We start from the raw sequence: 21,547 nt of genomic DNA, 5'->3' as shown, positions 1-21,547 counted from the left end.
CACGTCAGAAGAGGTTCACTGGCAAATCGAGGTGGTAGGGAAGCTGCAGCAGGTTGTTCGGATTGCGGTAGGCCTCGTTTCAGCCAAAATGGCGCAGGACCGAGCAACGCTACACCTACTAATAGCGGAAAAAGTCAATAGCAACCCGGTACATCCTGTCACGAGGGTGTTCAAAGGTCGATGGTGCAACAAGGCAGGGGCACTAATGTCGTAGAAAAAGAACAAATAAGAAAATATTTGCAACCACTTCGAGGAATGGCCTTACTGAGGAGAGGCAGAGGGCATATGAATAGGCACACATACTTACGTGCTTTTAACAACATACCAGTGTCAGCACCAGTTAGGGTTCCTTCAGATTCTGAGGAAGAAGAAGAACCAAATTACACCCCTCGTACCCCGACACCTTAGTGTTTATTTTGTTTAAGTCATGTAATAAAGGCCTATGGTTGCCTAGTGTTCACAGTGAGTAACGGGTTGTATTACGGAAGAACCCGTGAAAAGTTTTAAAAATGTTGTTTTTATTAATAAATATTAAATTTCTTTCAACGAATGTGCAAACCTGCGAGAATCTGAATAAGTAAATATAATCCTTTAGTAATCACTCTACTCATGTTGCAGTATGAGGACTCGTCAGGAAACATCGTACCAGTCAAGAGGTTCCCAAGTAAGCATGAGACAAGCAGACCCTTCTTAAGCGAGGCATGTGAATGAGGGTTCTGCAAGGAGAAGTGTTACAAGCCCCATTGGTCCTGTGTCTCCACAGGCATCAGGCAACCTACCTCCAAGGAGCATGGGAGCAGAAGGTGGAGGTGCTTCACCAGTTTCACCTCGGCAAGAACGTGCTACAGTTGGTAGTGGTGTGCCTCCCGGCTATACCATAGAAAGAATTTTGTATGAACTATTACAAAATTAACTGCATCAATGTCAAAACCAAGTAGCGTCAGGAAGCAGAAGTTCAAGAATATGAGAGTGCCCATGTTCGATGGAACTCCTGGAGGAGTAACAGCAGAGAAATGGATGATGCAAGCAAAGAAAGCACTGGATGCGATACAGTGCCCAGAGAACCAGAAAGCATGAGCCGCGGCATCCAACTTAATTGGGGATGCTGAGTACTGGTGGCGATCCATCAGAGATGTCCTAGGAAGTGGAGAGTTTGTTCCCTGGATCACCTTTAGGAACAAGTTCTACAGACAATTATTTCTCAAGATCGAGAGGATGGAGAAAGAAGAGGAATTTAGAAAGCTAAAACAGGGAAGCATGAGTGTAGCGGCCTATACCGCCAAGTTCAATTCACTGTCAAGATTCGCGAAGTCTTTAGTATCTACGAAAAAGCAAAAATGCAAGCTATACGAGCATGAACTAAAACCTGAAATTCTGAGAATGGTGGGACCTCTGCAAATTCGAAGGTTCGACAGATTGGTGGAGATGGCATCTCGGTACGAGTTTTGGGATGCTCGAACAACAAAACCGGAGGTATAGGAGAAACCCAAGCAAGTACAACAGGGACAAACTAGTTCGTCATCCCAGAGGTTTTTCAAGAAGAGGCAAGGCAACGACAGATCTTTGAAGCCACAGGAGGGAAGCAGTGCAGAAAACAACAATAAGCAGCAGGGGAAGAAGCCTGAACAACCAGAAGCTAAGAAACCTCGATATCGAGGAGCACCTTCTAAGGGCAACAACAGTTGTAGGACTTGCGGCTTCAATCATGAAGGTCGTTGCGATGAAAAGAATATCAAATGCTACAATTGCGGTTAAATGAGACACATTGCAAGGAAATGTCCCCAACCAGTACAGGGAGAAGGAGCAAAACCTAGGGAGAAACCAGTTGCTCTACGCCGAGTTTATGCAGCGACTCTGCAGGAAGCCTTATCTAGCCCTGACGTGGTGGAAGGTACACTCCAAATTTCTGGTGTTAGTGCACATGTTCTCTTTGATTCGGGGGCTACACATAGTTTCATCACCCCTACTTTTGTTGCACTATTACTTGTTTCACCTGTATCTCTAAAAATAAAATATCAAGTAGAGACACCAATAGGAAAGTCAGTGTATATAGATGAAGTCATCCAAGGATCTATGGTACAAGTTGAAAAACGTCTATTGTCAGTAGACCTTGTAAAAGTATCTTCAACAAGATACCAAGAACAATATTACAATATTCTTAGAAACAAATGTGAACACACACGCACAACAAGAACACTTGTGCACAAAGAGCACAATACAAACTCACGAATGCGCAAATGCGAACCCAAAAGTCATAAGTTTCACTAAAAGAGCTTGGGCTATAATCCCACAAGCTTACAAATACAAGGGAAGAGGCCCTTATTTATAGGGCAAGAGAGAGCCTTGGGAGGGGCTCCACACATAGTCGTTGGAGCCCCTCCAACGGTCACAAATGTGACCATTGGAGGGGTCTAACGACTAGTGTGTTGCCCCCCCCAAGGTAAAGTACATTGTACTAAAAAGAAAAAAGATTTAAAGGAAAAAGAAAAAGAAATTGAAAAAATAAATTACAATCATATTCAAGAAATTGAATATGTGTAAAAAGACCAAACTACCCCTATGACTATTATTAGAAAATATATATATATTTTATATATATAATAAGTAGATACATATACATATATATTAATATATGTATATGTATTACCTTATATATATAAAATATATATAATAGGTTACATGGTTTGAATACATAATTTAACACCCCCCCTCAAACTTAGGGCAGGATGACCGAGAGTTTGCTAAAGAGGAAGTTGAAGCGCGGAGCACACAAAGCTTTAGTGAAGAAATCTGCCAACTAGTATTCTGACGTGACATATAGAAGATCAATGATTCCTTTGAGATACGCCTCACAAACATAGTGGCAGTCCATCTCGATGTGTTTAGTCCGCTCATGAAAAGTGTGATTTTTGGCAATATAAATTGCACTTTTGTTGTCACAACAGAGCTTGGTAGGTCATTCTATTTTGATCCCCATGTCTTCTAGCAACTGAAGAATCCATACAATTTCCATGGTAGTAATTGTCATGGCACGATATTCAGCTTCAGTCGAAGATAGGAAAACTTTTTGTTGCTTCTTACATCTCCACGAAATCAGTGAGTCTCCTAAGAACACACAAAAACCAGTGGTGGAGTGACGGTTATTTGGGTCACCTCATCAATCAGAGTCAGTATAAGTAATTAACTTTAAATCTGAAGAAGATGAAAGAAAAACTCCCTTATTTAGAGTGCCCTTTATGTATCTTACGACTCGCAAGATGGCACTCATGTGGACTGAAGTTGGTGCATGCTGAAACTGACTTGCAGTATGGACTGCATGAGAGATATCTGGTCTGGTAATACTCAGATACATTAAAGATCCTACAAGCTGTCCATAAGGGGTAGGATCTGAAAGGGGAACACCATCATCAATTTTCATTTTTGCTCCTACTATAGCAAGAGTTTTACGAACCTTTTCATTTGTAATGCCTAACTTGTCAATGATCTCAGAAGCAAGCTTAGTTTGATATAAAAAGTACCCTCTATGAGAGTAAGCTACTTCAATACCCAAAAAATAAGTTAGAAAACCCAAATCAGACATTTCAAATTTATCCTTTAAAACTGACTTTATACTCTTAACCCCATTAGTATCACTTCCGGTAACGAGCATATCATCCTAATACAACAGCAAAATTACAATCCCTGCATTGGATTTTCTAACAAACAAAGTAGTGTCAATAAAGCAAGAAGAAAAACCATTTTCCAACATCATAGAATTAAACCTATCATACCAAGCCTTAGGGTGCTTTAGGCCATAAAGTGCTTTCTCAAGACGAAGCACTTTCTCTTTGGGAGTCTTCATTCCAGGTGGAGCATCCATATAAACTTCATCGTTCAAATCACCATTCAGGAAGGCATTCTTAACATCCATTTGATAGATGTTCCAATTGTTAATGGATGCAACAGTGATGAGACATCGAACAATGACCATTCGGGCCAAAGGTGTAAAAGTTTCTTCATAGTCAATCTCATACTCTTGACTATAACCCTTGGCAACTAATCGAGTTTATATCTCTCAAGAGATCCATTGCTCTTAGTTTTAACCTTAAAGACCCATCTACACCCTATTGTTTTCTTACTCTTAGGAAGATCTTAAAATTCCCATGTCTTAGCCTTTTTTAGAGCTTTGAGTTCATTTTCTATCGCAACTATTCATTCAGGACTTTTACTAGCTTCCGCAAAGTTTCGAGGTTCTACATAAGAATGAATAGCACTAAGACAGACTCTATATCTGGGTGAAAAGGAATCATACGATATGAACCTAGATGGAGCCTTTCTGTGTCTTTCGGTTCTACAAAGATTTTCCTCTTCATGAGGAACAGTCTGACTATCATATCTTTCAAGAGTACTTCTAAAGGTGCTTCTATCTCCATGAATATAGATGATGGGATCTCTAGATGGTCCTTCATTGATGGGTTGTTGTGAGGAGATTTCCTCAATATCAATATCACTTGAGTCATTCTGATTTGACTCATCATCACTAGAATCATTATCTTTGGCTAATAGTTCAAATAAAAAGGAATAGTCAACTTTTTCATTATGTGATTCGGAACTTTCAAAACCACTAAGATTTTCCAAAAAACTCACATTTCTAGAAACATATAGTTTGTCATTTTTAATGTCATAACACCGAAAACCCTTATGGGTTTCTGAATACCCAAGAAAGGCACAAGGGATGGCCTTTGACAAAAGCTTATCATTTCTATCTGTAAGGACAAAGCACTTACATCCAAACACCCTTAACCTGCTATAATCAGGTTCTTTTTCATATAACTTTTCAAAATGAGAAATTTTGCCCAAATTTTTCGATGAAAGTCTATTTATGCGATATACCGAGGTAAGGGCAGCTTCAGCCCAAAGTTTCTTTGGAATGTTTTGCGAAATAAGCAAGGTTCTAGTAGTTTCTATAATATTCCTATGCTTTCGTTCGGCTAACCCATTTTGTTGCGGGGTTTTTGGACAAGATTTCTTATGGAGAATACCATAGCTTTCAAGATAACTCTTGAATTCATTTGAAAGATATTCACTACCAGAGTCAGACTTAAGAATTTTTAAACTTCCATTAAATTGATTTAAAATCATCATATGAAATGTTTTAAAAGTTGAAAAAACTTCATATTTATGTTTAAGAAAGTATATCCAACAAAACCTAGTGAAATCATCTACGAAAATAACATAATACGAGATTCCTCCTTTAGATATTACAGGAGCAAGACCCCCATACATCGGAATGAACAATTTCAAAGGGTTTTGTCGAAAACATGGATCTTTGAGAAAAAGGTAGAGTTTTCATTTTCCAAAGAATACAATCATTACAAACAAAATCTCCTTTACAAAGATGTTTAACAAAAGGCAAATAAGAGATTTTAACAATGTTGGGATGACCCAGTCTCTTATGACATACATGAATATCTTTGTTTTGAACAACATTACAAAATTGATTCTTGGGGACTTGAAGAAAGTCAATGTATTAGAGGTTGCCTCTCCTAGAGCCTTCCCCAATCAATCTCTCGGACTGGCGATCCTGAATCGAACATTTATCAGAAGTGAATTTTACATTGCAACCATGATCCGAGAGTTGAGAGACCGAAAGTAAATTTAAATTTAGTTTAGGTGTAAGACGGATTTTGGGGATAAAAAAATCTTGTTTTTCAAAATTTCTTATTCCTTTAATTTCAAGAGGTGTTCCATCAGTCGTTGAGACAAAGGATGGAATAGAATTTTTAGAAAATTCGAAAAGGGAACAAACACTTGGGGTCATATGAAAAGATGCGCCGAAATCTAAAAGCCAAGATATCTTACCGGATGGCGAGGAGGCAGACATAGCGGCTCCGGAAGTTCCTCCCTTGAGGAAAGGTTGCAAATGTTAAAACATATGTAATAATACCATAATACCCGATAGGGGTATTATGGTCATTTCACAAAGTACCCCATAGGGGTACTTATTTTGTTTCTCTTAATTTACTATTTTTTATTTTTATTTTTAAAATTCTATTTTTTGGATACCGAAAAGGGGCCCCACAATGGAGTCGTTGGGGCCCCCAACGGTCACATATGTGACCGTTGGGGGCTCCCAACGACTCTATTGGGAGCCCCTTTGGTCTCCTTTTCTTATAAATAGGGGGAACCCCCATGTATGTTGTATTGCTCTTGAGAGCTCCTCTTCAATAATAGTGATATTATTTTTCATGTGTGTAGCCTTTTTATAAGGCCTTTCGTATATCCCTTAGTGGATTTACTCTCTTATGCTTGTTGCATTTGTCCGTGTGGGACATAGTGAATGCTTTAGCATTCTTGGATTCTTCCGCATATTTCATTACATGGTATCAAAGCCATACGATCTTCCAAGGTAAAATCGTGTATCTCTCTACTTTTTTTCTCTCTCACCTCCATTTTGTAGCAATGGAAGTCAAGATCGATCTATCATTCAAGCTCAATGGGAAAAATTACATGATGTGGGCATCCGCCATGGAGAATAATCTCAAAGGGAAGAAGCTTTGGGGTTATGTAATGGGGACCATTCCGGAACCCCAACTTAAGCTCACAAAGATGGAAGAAGATCAAGAGAAAGCACTTGAAGGCGATGCTCGTCTCAAGGCTATTGAAGACTATCATCATCAAATGGAAGATTGGGAGAGTAACCATGCAAAAATCCTAGCATGGTTTATGAATAATGTTGAACTTAAGGTATGTGCAAATATTGCTAAATTCCGCCGAGCAAATGAAGCTTGGTTTTTTATGAAGGGTATGTTTACCCAAAAGGATCTTGCAAGAGCTTATTTTTTGCAAGAAAAGTGAGAACCACAAAACAAGGTGACATGAGCATACAAGACTATTATAGTGCTCTAAACCCTTTGTGGGATGAATTGGCTCTTTTAGAGCCTAAATGGGTATCTATGGAGGATGTGGTACTAAGACAAAAACAAATGGAACAAGATAGATTGTTTCAATTTTTACTTGGGCTTCGTCCCGAATTTGAACAAGTTAGATCCTCACTCCTCCATAGATCCACATTTCCTCCCTTAGAAGAGGCTATTGCCGAGATTACTCAAGAAGAGACTAGACATAATATGGGTAAAAGCATTAATGAAGTTCTTGCCGTATCTAAACCCGGCAATCATGTCAAAACATACAAACCACCTCATTTTGGTAAGCAAGGGAGTGGTGGGAGAAAAATGATTATATGTCATCATTGTTATGAGCCGGGACATATTAAACCCGTTTGCCCAAAGCTAAATGGAGCATTCAAACCAAAGGTGGCTTCCGTTGAAGAATCATCCACCAAAGAAGATGACGGCAAGAACGGGGATCTCAAAGATACTCTTGGACAAATTTCCTTGGCTCTCCAACAAATTCTAAAGGCTACTTCTTCCACCTCCGGTGCCGCAATTGCCTCATCATCACCTCCCGGTACGTACTCTTGGATTTTAGATTCCGGAGCTTCTTTTCACATGACCCCTCATGAAAATGCATTAACCAATGTGCACACCAATTCAAAAATGTCTTGTGTCTCTACGGCCGATGGAACCTTTCTCAAAATAAATGGTGTTGGAACTCTTGATTCTAAAAATGTTCAAAATTTCCTTGTTCTAAAAGTTGGAATAGTTCCAAAATTAAATCTTAACCTCTTTTCCGTTTCTCAAATAGCCGACCATGGATGTGAAATATCTTTCTCATCCCAAGGGTGCTTTGTGCAGGATCTCCGGTCCGGGAAGCGGATTGGGCAAGGCCATAGGAAGGGAGACCTTTATTTTATGGATAATTTAATGCTTCCAAATACCTCATTTTGTACTTATGTCCAAGACAAAAATATTGAAACTTGGCATAAAAGGCTTGGACATCCAAGTTACTCTAAAATGTATCTTTTTCCTTTTGGACACAAGTTTTGTAAAGAAAAAGATATCAATTGCAAAGATTGCATTTTTGGCAAAATGAAGTCTACTCCTTTTCCTATTAGATCCTTTGTGACAACAAGACCTTTTGAATTGGTGCATTCCGATGTTTGGGGGCCATCTCCGGTTCTATCTAAAGGTGGTTATTCATATTATGTTACTTTTATTGATGATTATACTAGATATGTATGGATTTATTTTCTTAACTTTAAATCGGAAGTTTTTAACTTCTTTAAAGAATTCCATGCAAAAATTCAAAATCAATTTCAAAGTCAAATATCCATTCTTAGATCCGATTCGGGTGGAGACTACTTATCAAATGATTTTCAATCATATCTAAAATAACATGGCATTTGTTATCAAAAATCTTGCCCAAGAACTCCTCAACAAAACGGTCTAGCGGAAAGAAAACATAGGCATATTTTGGAAACCACTAGATCCTTACTCATTTCTAAAAATATTCCTAAAAATTTTTGGGCCGAAGTCGTGTTAACCTCCACCTATTTAATCAATAGGATGCCATCTTCAAAATTGAATAATATCTCTCCTTATGAAAAACTTTTTAATATGACACCCGACTACAATCGTCTTCGGATTTTTGGGTGTAAATGCTTTGTTCTTTTACATAAAAGAGATAAATTGTCACCTAAAGCAATAGAATGTGTATTTTTAGGATATGGTGAAAATCAAAAAGGCTATAGATGCTTTGATCATAAAAACAATAAGTTATTTGTCTCCAAAGATGTAACCTTTTTAGAAGATGAAAATGGATTTGACATATTGGAAAAATCAAATGAAATTGATTATATGTTTATCAGTGATCTTTTAGAAGATTTAAATGATGACTCTTTGAGTCATCCGGAAATTTTAGAAAATACTCATGATAATAATGTATCACCAACTAATGGTGACAATCTCCAAGTATACACTCGGCGTGAGGAAGCCCAACCTATTAGTGCTTTAGAAAAATTCTTGCGGCTTAATGAACCCCTAGAAGAAACCTCCCTTAGGCGTTCTTCTAGAGAATCAATTCCACCTAATAGGTTTGTCTCATATGAAACTCTTTCACCTAAATATAGAGCTTGTCTAATAGCCTTGCATTCTTACTATGAACCCTCCCATTATAATCAAGCAAAAAGTATACCTCATTGGGTTGAAGCAATGAAAGTTGAACTAGATGCTTTAAATAAAGCTAAAACTTGGGAAATAGTTCACCTTCCTCCAAATAAGAAAGCTATAGGATGTCGATGGGTCTACAAAGTCAAAACAAAAAGTGATGGTTCCCTAGAGCGTTATAAAGCTAGATTAGTTGCTAAGGGATACTCACAAGAATATGGCATCGATTATGAGGAGACTTTTGCTCCCGTGGCTCGCATGACAAGCGTTAGAACTTTAATTGCGGTAGCATCATCTAAGAAATGGCCTATATTCCAATTAGATGTTAAAAATGCCTTTCTTAATGGTCAGTTGAATGAAGAAGTATATATGGACCCTCCGCCGGGAATCAGTGTTAACCAAGGTCAAACCCTTCGGTTATTAAAAGCCTTATATGGTCTTAAACAAGCCCCTAAGGCTTGGTATGATAGATTTAGTGCTATCATGTTACAATTGGGATTTCGCTCATGTTATACTGACACTGCTCTTTTTGTTAAACATGCAGGTAATAGTATCATCATCCTTCTGCTTTATGTTGATGATATGATCATCACTGGCAATGATGAAAGTGGTATTCTTAAAGTTAAAAATATGTTAAAACATAATTTTGATATGTCTGATCTGGGTTTTCTCAGGTACTTTCTTGGTATAGAAGTTGCATACTCTCCTCGAGGGTATATATTGTCACAGATGAAGCTTGCTGCAGACATATGTTCCAAATCTGGGATTTCATATGATAAAAAGGTGGAGACTCCCGAGGTTATCAATGTTAAACTACGACTGGAGGATGGAGTTCTGCTGGATGATCCTACGCCCTACAGGCAACTCATAGGCTCCCTCACCTATCTGACTATCACCAGGCCCGATATTGCTCATGTTGTGCACTCTGCAAGCCAATTTCAGCATGCTCCTACATCTGTGCATATGAGTGCTGTGCTCCGGATCATTCGATATATTAAAAATACTTTGACTAAAGGGCTATTCTTATCCTCAATCTCTTCCTTAGATTTACTAGCTTATACTGATGCTGACTGGGGAGGAAACCCAAATGATCGAATCTCAACTACTGGCTTTTGTGTGTTTCTAGGAGATTCGCTAATTGCTTGGAGGTGCAAGAAACAGCAGAAAGTCTCATTGTCTTCTACTGAAGCAGAATACAGGGCTATGGCAACCACTACAATGGAGCTTGTGTGGCTTTGAAGTCTTCTTCAAGATATGGGAGTCGAAATTACCGGTGCTTCGAAGCTTTGTTGCGACAACAAAAGTGCCATCTATATTGCCAGCAACCACACCTTTCATGAAAGGACTAAACATATTGAGATGGACTGCCATTATGTACGTGATGAATATCTTCGTGGGACAGTTACACTGCCATATGTCACTTCAGAATATCAACTTGCAGATTTCTTTACCAAAGCCCTGCCTGCTCCTCGCTTCTTGTTCCTTCTTGGCAAACTTTCGGTCATTCCCCCGTAAAGTTTGAGGGGGGGTGTTAAAACATATGTAATAATACCATAATACCCGATAGGGGTATTATGGTCATTTCACAAAGTACCCCATAGGGGTACTTATTTTGTTTTTCTTAATTTACTATTTTTTATTTTTATTTTTATTTTTTAAATTGTATTTTTTGGATACCGAAAAGGGGCCCCACAATGGAGTCGTTGGGGCCCCCAACGGTCACATATGTGACCGTTGGGGGCTCCCAACGACTCTATTGGGAGCCCCTTTGGTCTCCTTTTCTTATAAATAGGGGGAACCCCCCATGTATGTTGTATTGCTCTTGAGAGCTCCTCTTCAATAATAGTGATATTATTTTTCATGTGTGTAGCCTTTTTATAAGGCCTTTCGTATATCCCTTAGTGGATTTACTCTCTTATGCTTGTTGCATTTGTCCGTGTGGGACATAGTGAATGCTTTAGCATTCTTGGATTCTTCCGCATATTTCATTACAGCAAAGCTTCTACAATTTGATGAAAAGAAAGAGACCCATTTGATGTTGATGGTTGTTCCTCCAGTTGAAATGTCATCGTCATAGCAAGAATTTTTTTCCATTTAGGGCATATAGGTTTAATGTGCCCCGGTTCTTTACAAAAATGACATGTAAGCTTGCTATAGCCTTTTTTCACTCCTTGACCACTTGAGTTTTGATTCTTGAAATGAGGAGGCTTGTAGGACTTTAAATTACTCCCCGGTCATGATACGGCATTAGCACCTTCATTTTCTTCAATGTGAAGAGTAGCAAGAACACTTAGATGGTTCTTGCTAATCCCCATGCGAGTCTCTTCCCCACTAAGTTTAGTAATTACATCTTCAAGAGAAGGGAAAGTGAAAGCGGATAGAAGGGAAGACCGGATTTGTTTAAATTCAGGACTAAGCCCATTCAAAAAATTAAAGAACCTATCTTCTTCCAATTGTTTGTGGCGAAGCTCTATTGCTTCTCCACTTCATTTTGGTCCGAGCATAGCAAGCTCGTCCCAAATAGAAGAGAGCTCGGCAAAGTACTCTCTTATAGACATCTCCCCTTGTTGAAGCGTTAGCGCCCTCTTTTTAAAATAATATTTATGGGATAAATCTCTAGACGTGTACATCTTCTCAAGATATTCCCAAGCTTGAGAGGCCTTCTTGAATTTGATGATATTTGCATTGATTCTTTTTTCTACGGAGGAAAAAATCCAAGAAAGGATCTTAAAATTCCTCATTTCTCATTTCTCATTCCTCATGTTTTTTTGAATATTCTTCAAGAGCTTTGATTCTTTCTTCTCTATCGAGAATTTTGATTTCACCCCCATTAACAATGGTAATTTTTTGTTCCGGTTCGGGGATTGTGCCTTGCACATAGCCCCATAGACTCTTCCCCTTTATGTGAGCCTCCATGTTCCCGGCCCAAACATGATAATTGGATTCATTTAGCTTAAAGCCGACAGCAAAATGAGACTCTTTTTCACCCATTAAGGAGTAAAGAGAGAGAGAGATACGCACCAACACAAAATTTAAAGCTCTTTCTTGCACAAGATTCTCCCAAAATATTTGAGAAGCAAGCTCCACCACTTCAATCTTCAAATATCTGAAGGCACGCTTTTCGAGGTACTCAAAAATCAAACAAATTCACGATCCTTTATCACTAACATGGCTCTGATGCCATGTAAAAGTATCTTCAACAAGATACCAAGAACAATATTACAATATTCTTGGAAACAAATGTGAACGCACACGCACAACAAGAACACTTGTGCACAAAGAGCACAATACAAACTCACGAATGCGCAAATGTGAACCCAAAAGTCATAAGTTCCACTAAAAGAGCTTGGGCTATAATCCCACAAGCTTACAAATACAAGGGAAGAGGCCCTTATTTATAGGGCAAGAGAGAGCCTTGGGAGGGGCTCCACACATAGTCGTTGGAGCCCCTCCAACGGTCACAAATGTGACCATTGGAGGGGTCCGATGACTAGTGTATTGCCCCCCCCCAAGGTAAAGTACATTGTGCTAAAAAGAAAAAAGATTTAAAGGAAAAAGAAAAAGAAATTGCAAAAATAAATTACAATCATATTCAAGAAATTAAATATGCGTAAAAAGACCAAACTACCCCTACAACTATTATTAGAAAATATATATATATATTATATATATAATAAGTAGATACATATACATATATATTAATATATGTATATGTATTACCTTATATATAATAGGTTACATGATTTGAATACATAATTTAACAGACCTTCTAATATTAGACTTTTTGGGCATGGATTGGTTATCTAACCATCATGCAACGATTAATTGTCGAGAAAAAAGTGACAGTTTTCAACACCCTGAAACCTCAATTATCACCTTTCAAGGCATTAGAAAACTTGCAAAACCGACAATTATCTTATGTCTTCAAGCCAACCAGTATTTATAGAAAGGCTGGATTGGATACTTGGCTTATATGAAGACTGAGGTTGACGATAAACTTTCAGTCACAGAGGTAGAGATTATACGAAAATTTGTGGATGTTTTTTCCAAAGAACTTCTAGGACTTTCACTGGATAAAGAAGTCGAATTCCAGATAGATCTAGCTCCAGGTACAACGCTCATTTTCATTCCTCCACATAGGATGGGACCTGTTGAGCTCAAAGAACTCAAGCATCAACTGCAGGAGTTGTTGGATATTGGATTTATCCGACCATCGGTATTACCTTGGGGCGCACCGATCTTGTTCGTGAAAAATAAAGATGGGTCATTGCGTATGTGTATCGACTACAGGAAATTAAATGCAATGACAATAAAGAACAAGTATCCTCTGCCAAGGATAGATGATTTATTTGATCAACTTCAAGGTGCAGCCTGTTTTTCTAAGTTGGATTTACGTTCTGGTATCATCAACTAAAGATTCGAGAAGAGGATGTTGCCAAGACATCATTTCGCTCAAGATATGATCATTATGAGTTCTTGGTCATGCCCTTTGGGCTGACAAATGCCCCAGTTGCATTCATGGATTTAATGAACAGAGTGTTCAAACCATTCTTGGATAAGTTCCTGGTGGTGTTCTTAGACGATATTATCATTTATTCGGCCAGTAAGGAACAACACGCAGAACACTTGAGAATCGTTTTGCAAAAACTTAGAGATCACAAGCTATATGCTAAGTTCTCTAAGTGTGCATTCTGGCTTGATCATGTGTCATTTTTTAGATATATTATCAGTAAAAAAGGAGTGATGGTGGACCCAGCAAAAGTCGAAGCGGTAACCAACTGGCCCACACCTAAGAATGCCACAAAATTCGAAGTTTCTTAGGGTTAGCTGGTTACTACAGATGCTTTGTGAAAGGTTTTTCTATATTGGCAGCTCTCATGACTAAGCTGACAAAGAAAGATGTGAAGTTCGAATGGAATGAAAAGTGGGAGAAAAGCTTCCAAGAGATCAAGAAGCGATTAATCACTGCTCCAGTGTTAGTTTTGCCCTCTGGCACTGGAGGTTTTACCGTTTATAGCGATGCATCACATAAAGGATTGGGTTGTGTCTTGATGCAACATGGCAGGGTTATCGCATATGCCTCAAGACAACTAAAGGTGCATGAGATAAATTATCCAACCCATGACCTAGAATTGGTTGCAGTAGTGTTCGCACTCAAAATATGACGACATTACTTACATGGAGAATAATTTAAGGTATTCACTGATCATCAAAGTTTAAAATATTTGTTCTCTAAAAAAGAATTGAATATGAGACAGCGGCGATGGCTAGAATTATTAAAAGATTATGATTTTGAGCTGAAGTATCACCCAGGGAAAGCTAATGTAGTAGCTGACGCACTCAGTCGAAAAGCGGAATCAGTCACGAGACTATCCATATCAAGTCTGCTGGTGAGCATTGTAAAACAAAAAGCAGAAGTGCAATGTCTTCCGGGTCGGCTGATGTTTGTCCAGACGACCTTAGGGTCAGAAATTTGGGACAAAATCAAAGAAAAGCAACTCTTAGATCAAGATTTAGAAGGAATCAGGTCAACAACAATTAATGGTGAAGATCCAAAATTCAAAGTAGACGATCAAGGTATGCTGAGATTTTGGGATCGGGTATGTATTCCTAAGGATGAGGAACTTAGGAAACAATTGCTTGCCGAGGCACATCATTCCAAGTATTCCATTCACCCTAGAAGTACAAAGATTTATAAGGATTTAAAGAATAATTTCTGGTGGGATGGAATGAAGAGGGATGTTAGTATGTCAGTAAGTGTCTAATATGTCAGCAAGTAAAGATTGAACATCAGAGGCTGGGAGGACTATTGCAACCACTACCTATTCTGGTATGGAAGTGGGCAGATATAACGATGGATTTTGTTACAGGATTTCCTAAGACCAGAGAGGGATTGAATGTGATTTGGGTAATTGTTGATAGACTGACTAAGTCTGCGCATTTTCTCGCGTGCAAGACAACGTGTTCCTTTGAACAGTTAGCGCGTCTTTTCATAAAAGAGATAGTGAGATTGCACGGAGTGCCAGACTCCATTGTTTCTGATAGAGATTCGAAATTTATCTTCAAGTTTTGGCAAAGCTTTCAAGAAGCAATGAGAACTCAGTTGAAAATGAGCATAGCTTTCCACCCACCGACGGATGGGCAGTCAGAAATGACCATCCAGACATTGGAGGATATGTTGCGAGCCTGTACACTGGAGTATCGCAACTCATGGTACGAAATTTTGCCGCTAATTGAATTTGCCTATAACAACAGCTTCCAAACCAGTATTGGGATGGCTCCCTATGAAGCCTTATATGGGAGACGTTGTAGGACGCCTCTATGTTGGGATCAAGTTGGTGAAAGAAAAACCTTAGGAGCAGATCAAATTCATTCGTGAAAGACTCCAAGCAGCTCAAAGTCGTCAGAAAAGTTATGCAGATAAGAGGCGACGTGAGTTGGAGTTCGAGTTAGGTAATCACGTCTTCTTAAAGATATCACAGTTTAAAGGGGAAATGAGGTTTGGAAAGAAGGGCAAACTAAGTCTAAGATATATCGGCCCATTCGAGATTTTGAAAAGAATAGGTTCTACAGCCTATCAGTTGGCATTACCCCCCATCACTTTCCAGGATACATAACGTATTTTATATATCCATGTTAAGAAAGTGTGTGTCAGATCCTTCAAATATACTGGATACAGTGGAATCGGTGTTAGACATCCAAGAAGATTTAAGCATTCGGGAAGAACCAATTGAAGTAATTGAATTTAAGAAGCACAAGCTCAGAAACAAGGTTGTCTCAATGATCCTAGTGAGATGGAAACATCACAGTAAGGATGAGGCTACATGGGAGAACAAGGCAGATATGCGCACACAATTTCCCCAATTATTTTCGAGAAAGATTTGAGACGAATCTTTGTGTAAGGAGGGTGGAATTGTAACGCACCCCTCATCTGGGGGGGTTACGGAAGGAGGGGGGAACGACGCCCGTGCCCCCATTTAATACGGAAGGGAGGGGGTAACCGACCCCATGGCTATAAAAGCCATGGAGGGGCTCCTCCCCTTTCCTTACTCGACTAACAAAGGAGTAAAGAGAGAGCGTAAAGAGAGAGAGAGAGCATGAGAAGAGGAGCTTCGCTGGTCATCGACCACCAGGTAAGTAGTTCTCTCTCTTTTGATGTTCAGAGCAGAGGGGCTACCATTGTTGGATCTGCAGCCACCGATGAGTGCCAACGGTGCCGCCTTGCTTGCAGGAAGCTGCAACAATCCGGCAGCGGTAGGAGTTGCCGGAACTATTGCACGGCAAGATGACAGGCTCGGTCTACATTTTCTGCAGGCCGAGTCGGTCATCAGGCTGGACGTGACCCAGACTGAGCGCAAAGCAGAGGGACTCAGTCTGGGTGTGTCCAAACCAAGCCAAACGAAAAAAAAAAAATGAGTGAGGATATGCGTGTTGTGATAGACCGTCTTGGTCTATTCGGATCGAGTCGGGTCTGAAATAGTTAGCAGACCGAGTCGGGTTTGTAATGGTGGACCGATTCGGCCCATACCAAAGGCGGACCCAATATGGGTCAGACCGACTCAGTCTAGACCGAGACAAATCAGACGCGTAGGGTATATAAAGATATGTGTGTGATTGATTGATCGGGTGCGGTGGAAAAATCGAAGTAGCGAAGACTCGATTTTTTCATTACAAATTGGATTCAGGTTTGGATCTCAGTTTGGACCCAAAACTCAAGTCGGACCTGCTAAGATGACCCAATTTAGATCCAGACAAACTATTTCAAGCGGGTTTGGATCGAGAATATTGAATCCAGGATCCAAAACAGAGTTGAGTTGAGGACCTAAGTGGTCCAATTTTTATTATGGATGTGGATCTTACAGTAACAGGAGGTAAAGATGACATAGAGGTTATTGTTAATGGTTGAAAAGCAAAAGGACCATTTTGCCCTTAATATGCCTACAAAGTATACAAGGCATAACTAAGTGCCTCAAAGTCAAATTCATGTGATTCTTGAATCTGTGGATTTTACTGCTTGAGTAGAATCTATTAGTAGGGGATGTGAGGACAAACTCTGAAAGAATGAAGTCAGAGTTTGACAGTTAAGTCTAAGGGTGTTTTAGTAATTTAGACAATGATACGAGGTATTTATTTATTTGCGTAAAACTAAGAATTTAAAATTTAAGCATTTCAGGTAAGTGAACATTTGCAAATTCCTCCTTAGTTGATTAAAACACATGCTAGTTAGTTTAGGCATCTTTATATATGATTCAAAGTGCTTCAAGTATGCTAGTTTTGTTTATTGTGAATAGACATTGTTTTGCATGCCTAGGAATCTATAAAGTTCAATTGTGATGTTTAAACCTGATTATGCATATTTTCTGAGTTATGAAATAAATGTGGCATGACATGACTGCATGAATGAGATTAATGTATTATGTGAAAACTACGGGTAGAGTTCCAGAATCTCAGGGTAGGTATTACCCTGAGAATGTCACGCTTATGCCTTGAGAGGGGCATTGTAAGTGTCGTGAATTAATCTGTGGTGGGTTGTCATCCTTCACAGTTCAGACATGTAAATATATGTTAAAAAATAGTTAGTGGATATACATTGAGGATTGTATAACGCACTTACTTCGAGATGTAAATGTTGAGTAAAAGTTGTTTATAGGATGACCACACAGTGTATGATGGAAACTCTACTAGAAGGCATGGTCTTAGGCAATGTTGAGGTGTGTATCTCGTGAGTAACCTGGGAATATCTCAGACGTTTCTAGGTGACCCTTAGGGGTTAAAACATTGCTCACTAGATACATGTAGAATGTAGCATGAACCACAAAACCTTGGGGGCAGGTATAGATCCTTGAAAAACCTTGGAGGCAGGTATAGTTCCTTGAGACACCTTGGGGGTAGGTATAACCACTCTGGCTCTTCGGTTAGCTACCGTTTGAGCTCCTTTGCTCCCGGCGAACTGCTGCAGCACCTGTGTTCGTAGTCTGGGTCGGTTTGGACTACGTTGTTATGAGTGGTTCATATCTCTTGCCAACATCGTACACTCTGAGTTGTCTACATGGGTTGCTACGCTCGAAAAAGCTATATCTGAAATAACCGAATAGAATAGAGGTGTTTGATAATGATGTTAGAAATACAGTAAAAGGGAGGTAAAACTCATAAATAACATGTGTAAAGTAACAAACTAAACTAAAACTAGGAGCTTAGAGCTCACTATAGTTGCAACGGTCGTATCACTTTGTAAATGGAATCTTACTGGGTTGTATACTCACTCTCTTCTTTTGGTTGCAAGTGTAGGTTTAGGGGTTGCTGCCATCACTCAGAGGACCTAGTATCATACTACGACTCTGCCAGATCAGAATTATGGTTTGCCTCTACTCTTTTATTATGTTTATGCATTTGGATAGTTATTGAAAAAAAAAATGGATGTAAGGACCTTTAATTATTCAAATATTGAATAAAAGAAAAAAAATCTGGCATGAAGTTGTTTGAGATTATTGAGTAATTTCGCTCTGGGAACTAACGGCCATGAACCCGGGCTCGACAGATCCCGGATCTGGTCATTACAAAAAGATAAAGTCCCACGCCACAATTCTCGAGAAATAAGGGAACCACCTTCATATTTTCAAGAAATAAGAGAACTCCACTTCAGGATTTTCAACAAACAAGGGAACCATCTTAATATTTTCAAGAAATAAGAGAAACACACATTCGGATGCTCAACAAACAAGGGAGCCATCTTAACATTTTCAGGAAATAAGAGAAACCCATTTCCGGATTCTTGACAAATAAGGGAACCATCTTGATATTTTTCAAGAAATAAGAGAAACCCATTTCCTGATTATTGTCAAATAAGAAACCCATCTTGATATTTTCAAGAGATAAGAGAAACCCATTTCCGAATTCTCCACAAAATTATAGGAAACGCACGACTCCAATGAAAAAAAATAACCATAGAAAACTTCATAACAGAACACGTGAGAAAGGGGAAAGGAAGCACTCACGGAAGAAGAGGAAGCCACCAAATGCACCGGCCAAGGAATAGTAGGTGATTCGACGAATCGCTACGTCCAAACAGGCGTCCCATTTCGCCCCTAGATCGTATTGGGGAGGCAATTGCTTGTTTTCGCCCATGGTCTCTCTCTCTCTCTCAGTTACTGCAGCATCTTCTTTTTATATTCTGGAAATTACAATATCCAGTTCCCTACAAGATCCCCAACGACTTTTCTAGAATGGCTAAGACCGGGGCAGGGGACCGGGGCAGGGTCTCCACCCCCACCCCGTCTCAAAGCCCGCATGAGAATGGATTTTAACCTCCATCCCTGTTTCATGTCCTCAATCCCTGGTCCAAACGGGCAAGGCGAGGCAGGAGGGTGGAGCTCCGTTTCCCCTCGATCTATCCTCATCCTTTAAAAGGATTGGGGATGGGGTGGAGAGAGGCAAGGCGGGGATCGAGACCGGGATGGGGCAGGGTGGGGGAAAGAATAAGTTCATCCCAGCAGGAAGATGAATTTTAACCTCCATCCCTGCCTATATCCCCATTTCATGCCCTTCATCCCCGGTCCAAACAGAGCGAGGCGGGGCCCGTTTTCTCCCGATCAACTGCCATCCCTAAGTCACATGGTCATTGGTCAAGGGGGCTTCAACAAGCGGTTATCCTAAAATGAGGGATAATCTAAGAATATGTCCAAATATTGAACATTTTTTTGAGAGGATGTTTGTGTATGCCCACTTGTCCAAAAAAGTGAGATAAGGCAGGAGCTTGCAGTGCACTTCATACTATAATTCCAAACCCCATTAGGGGTCTGCTTGTATTATGTGTACTTTGGCTTCCAAATTGTAATTCTAAATATCACAGCTTTTTGGTGTTGGTGGTAGGGCTGGTAAATGAACCGAGAAGCTCGTGACTGGGCTCGTCACTAACTTGTTTTTGATCGGTTTATATATATATATATATATATATATATATATATATATATATAGAGAGAGAGAGAGAGAGAGAGAGAGAGTAATATGCTCCTTCAACTCACCTTTTCATTTTCCTCCATTTTGTTCCTTTAAAAATCATGGCTTTTTATATTTTTTCTCACATCTAACAGTATCGATGTGATGTACAGGTTTTGTTTAGTGGGAAATGACTTTTGAATCACTGGAATCTAACATGTATACAGTTTTTTCGGTTATGAAGATATCAATTTTTTTGGCTCATAAAAACATGTATTTCATTGAAAAAATATGTTTCAAGAGTCGATTCTCACCAAATCAAGCATGCTAAACACATCTAATGGCTCAGATCTATCATAAAACACTTCAAAACTATGGGGCATAACAAGAAATAAGACCTAATACGTTCAGTTAGAGTAATGCACTGATGCTGCGCCTTTTCTGCCCCATTAAGTCTCTTAAAAAATCATAGTCTTTTGCATTTTTTTCATGTGATCTATAGGTTTTGTTTAGTGAGAACCAGTTTTTGGATCCCCAGTTTCGGTGATCTAAAATCAATTGCTATGAAAGCATCAATTTTTTCTGGCTCATAAAATACATTTTTTTATCAAAAAAACATGATCCAATAATCGATTCTCATTAAATAGGGCATTCCTAACACATCTAACAGTTCAGATCTATCATAAAACATTTCAAACTATGGGGTCTAATAGGAAAAAATGAGAAAAGGAGGCCAAATATGTTCTGTTCTCTCTTTCTTTCTCTTTCTCTCTCTCTCTCTATATATATATATATATTATTTATATTATATATTTTAAGTGTAGTATATAAAGAAAAGAACACGTAGAATATGTATACAAAGAGAAGGATGAATGAAAAATATATAGGAAAGACATGGATTATTAAATATAAATATATATAATATATATTATATATCCCTTTAGTGTAATATATAAAAAATATATATTTCATATATAAATGATATGAAAAGTTCTTACACAGCCCGCTGGTGTTAGGCTCATCTCATTCAGGGAATGAGCTGAGCTCAAACTCTACTTGCCTAAACACAAACACGAGCCAAGCCACGAGCTCCATTTATTGGTAAATGAGCCAAGCCTGAACATGCCCTATATAGTTTGTTTGGCTAGTTTACCAGCCTTGGTTGGTGTGCCAAACAATATCTACATTTTGAATTTATCGCTCATTATTGTGATAAATTCACACAACAATAAAATAAAATTGAATCATCAGAGATTCAAAATATTGTCATTTTTTTAATATATTGCAATTTTATTCTGATTTTATCGATAAACGATACTGTTTGTAACATATGCTTGGCCCCATTAGAGAACTCTTCTTCAATTGGAATAGTCACAGGCGCATGAATTCCCATGTCTGGGAATTCTCACAACCACTTTCCCAAAGACAACTTTGTTTCACCTAGAATTGGCCTTTTCCCTTTTATCTTAGTTTCACTCAACTTTGGAAAGATTAAGGGTACGTTTGAAAGAGAGACAAACTCTCATAGGAAAATAAAGCTTTGCCTATGATAGTTTTTTATTTGA

At 38.9% G+C, this 21,547-nt stretch overlaps 1 protein-coding gene across 1 annotated transcript in view; it reads right to left on the bottom strand.

Moving 5' to 3' along the window:
• The window catches only part of LOC149847546 (MICOS complex subunit MIC10-like), a 35,030-nt gene extending 15,846 nt beyond the window's left edge, over positions 1 to 19,184 (bottom strand). Inside the window, exon 1 of the mRNA XM_089998454.1 lies at positions 19,043 to 19,184. Within this exon, the coding sequence (XP_089854580.1) occupies positions 19,043 to 19,172 (130 nt within the window). The 5' untranslated portion in view covers positions 19,173 to 19,184. The remainder of the gene's footprint in view (positions 1 to 19,042) is intronic.
• Between the last annotated feature and the right edge of the window lie 2,363 nt (positions 19,185 to 21,547).

This window comes from Nuphar pumila, chromosome 2 (genome assembly GCF_984573655.1).
Source record: "Nuphar pumila chromosome 2, dmNupPumi1.hap1.1, whole genome shotgun sequence".
NCBI classification, from domain to species: Eukaryota; Viridiplantae; Streptophyta; class Magnoliopsida; order Nymphaeales; family Nymphaeaceae; genus Nuphar; species Nuphar pumila.
Note: the sequence above shows the minus strand (reverse complement) of the source record. Positions and strands in the feature narration are given on the sequence as shown.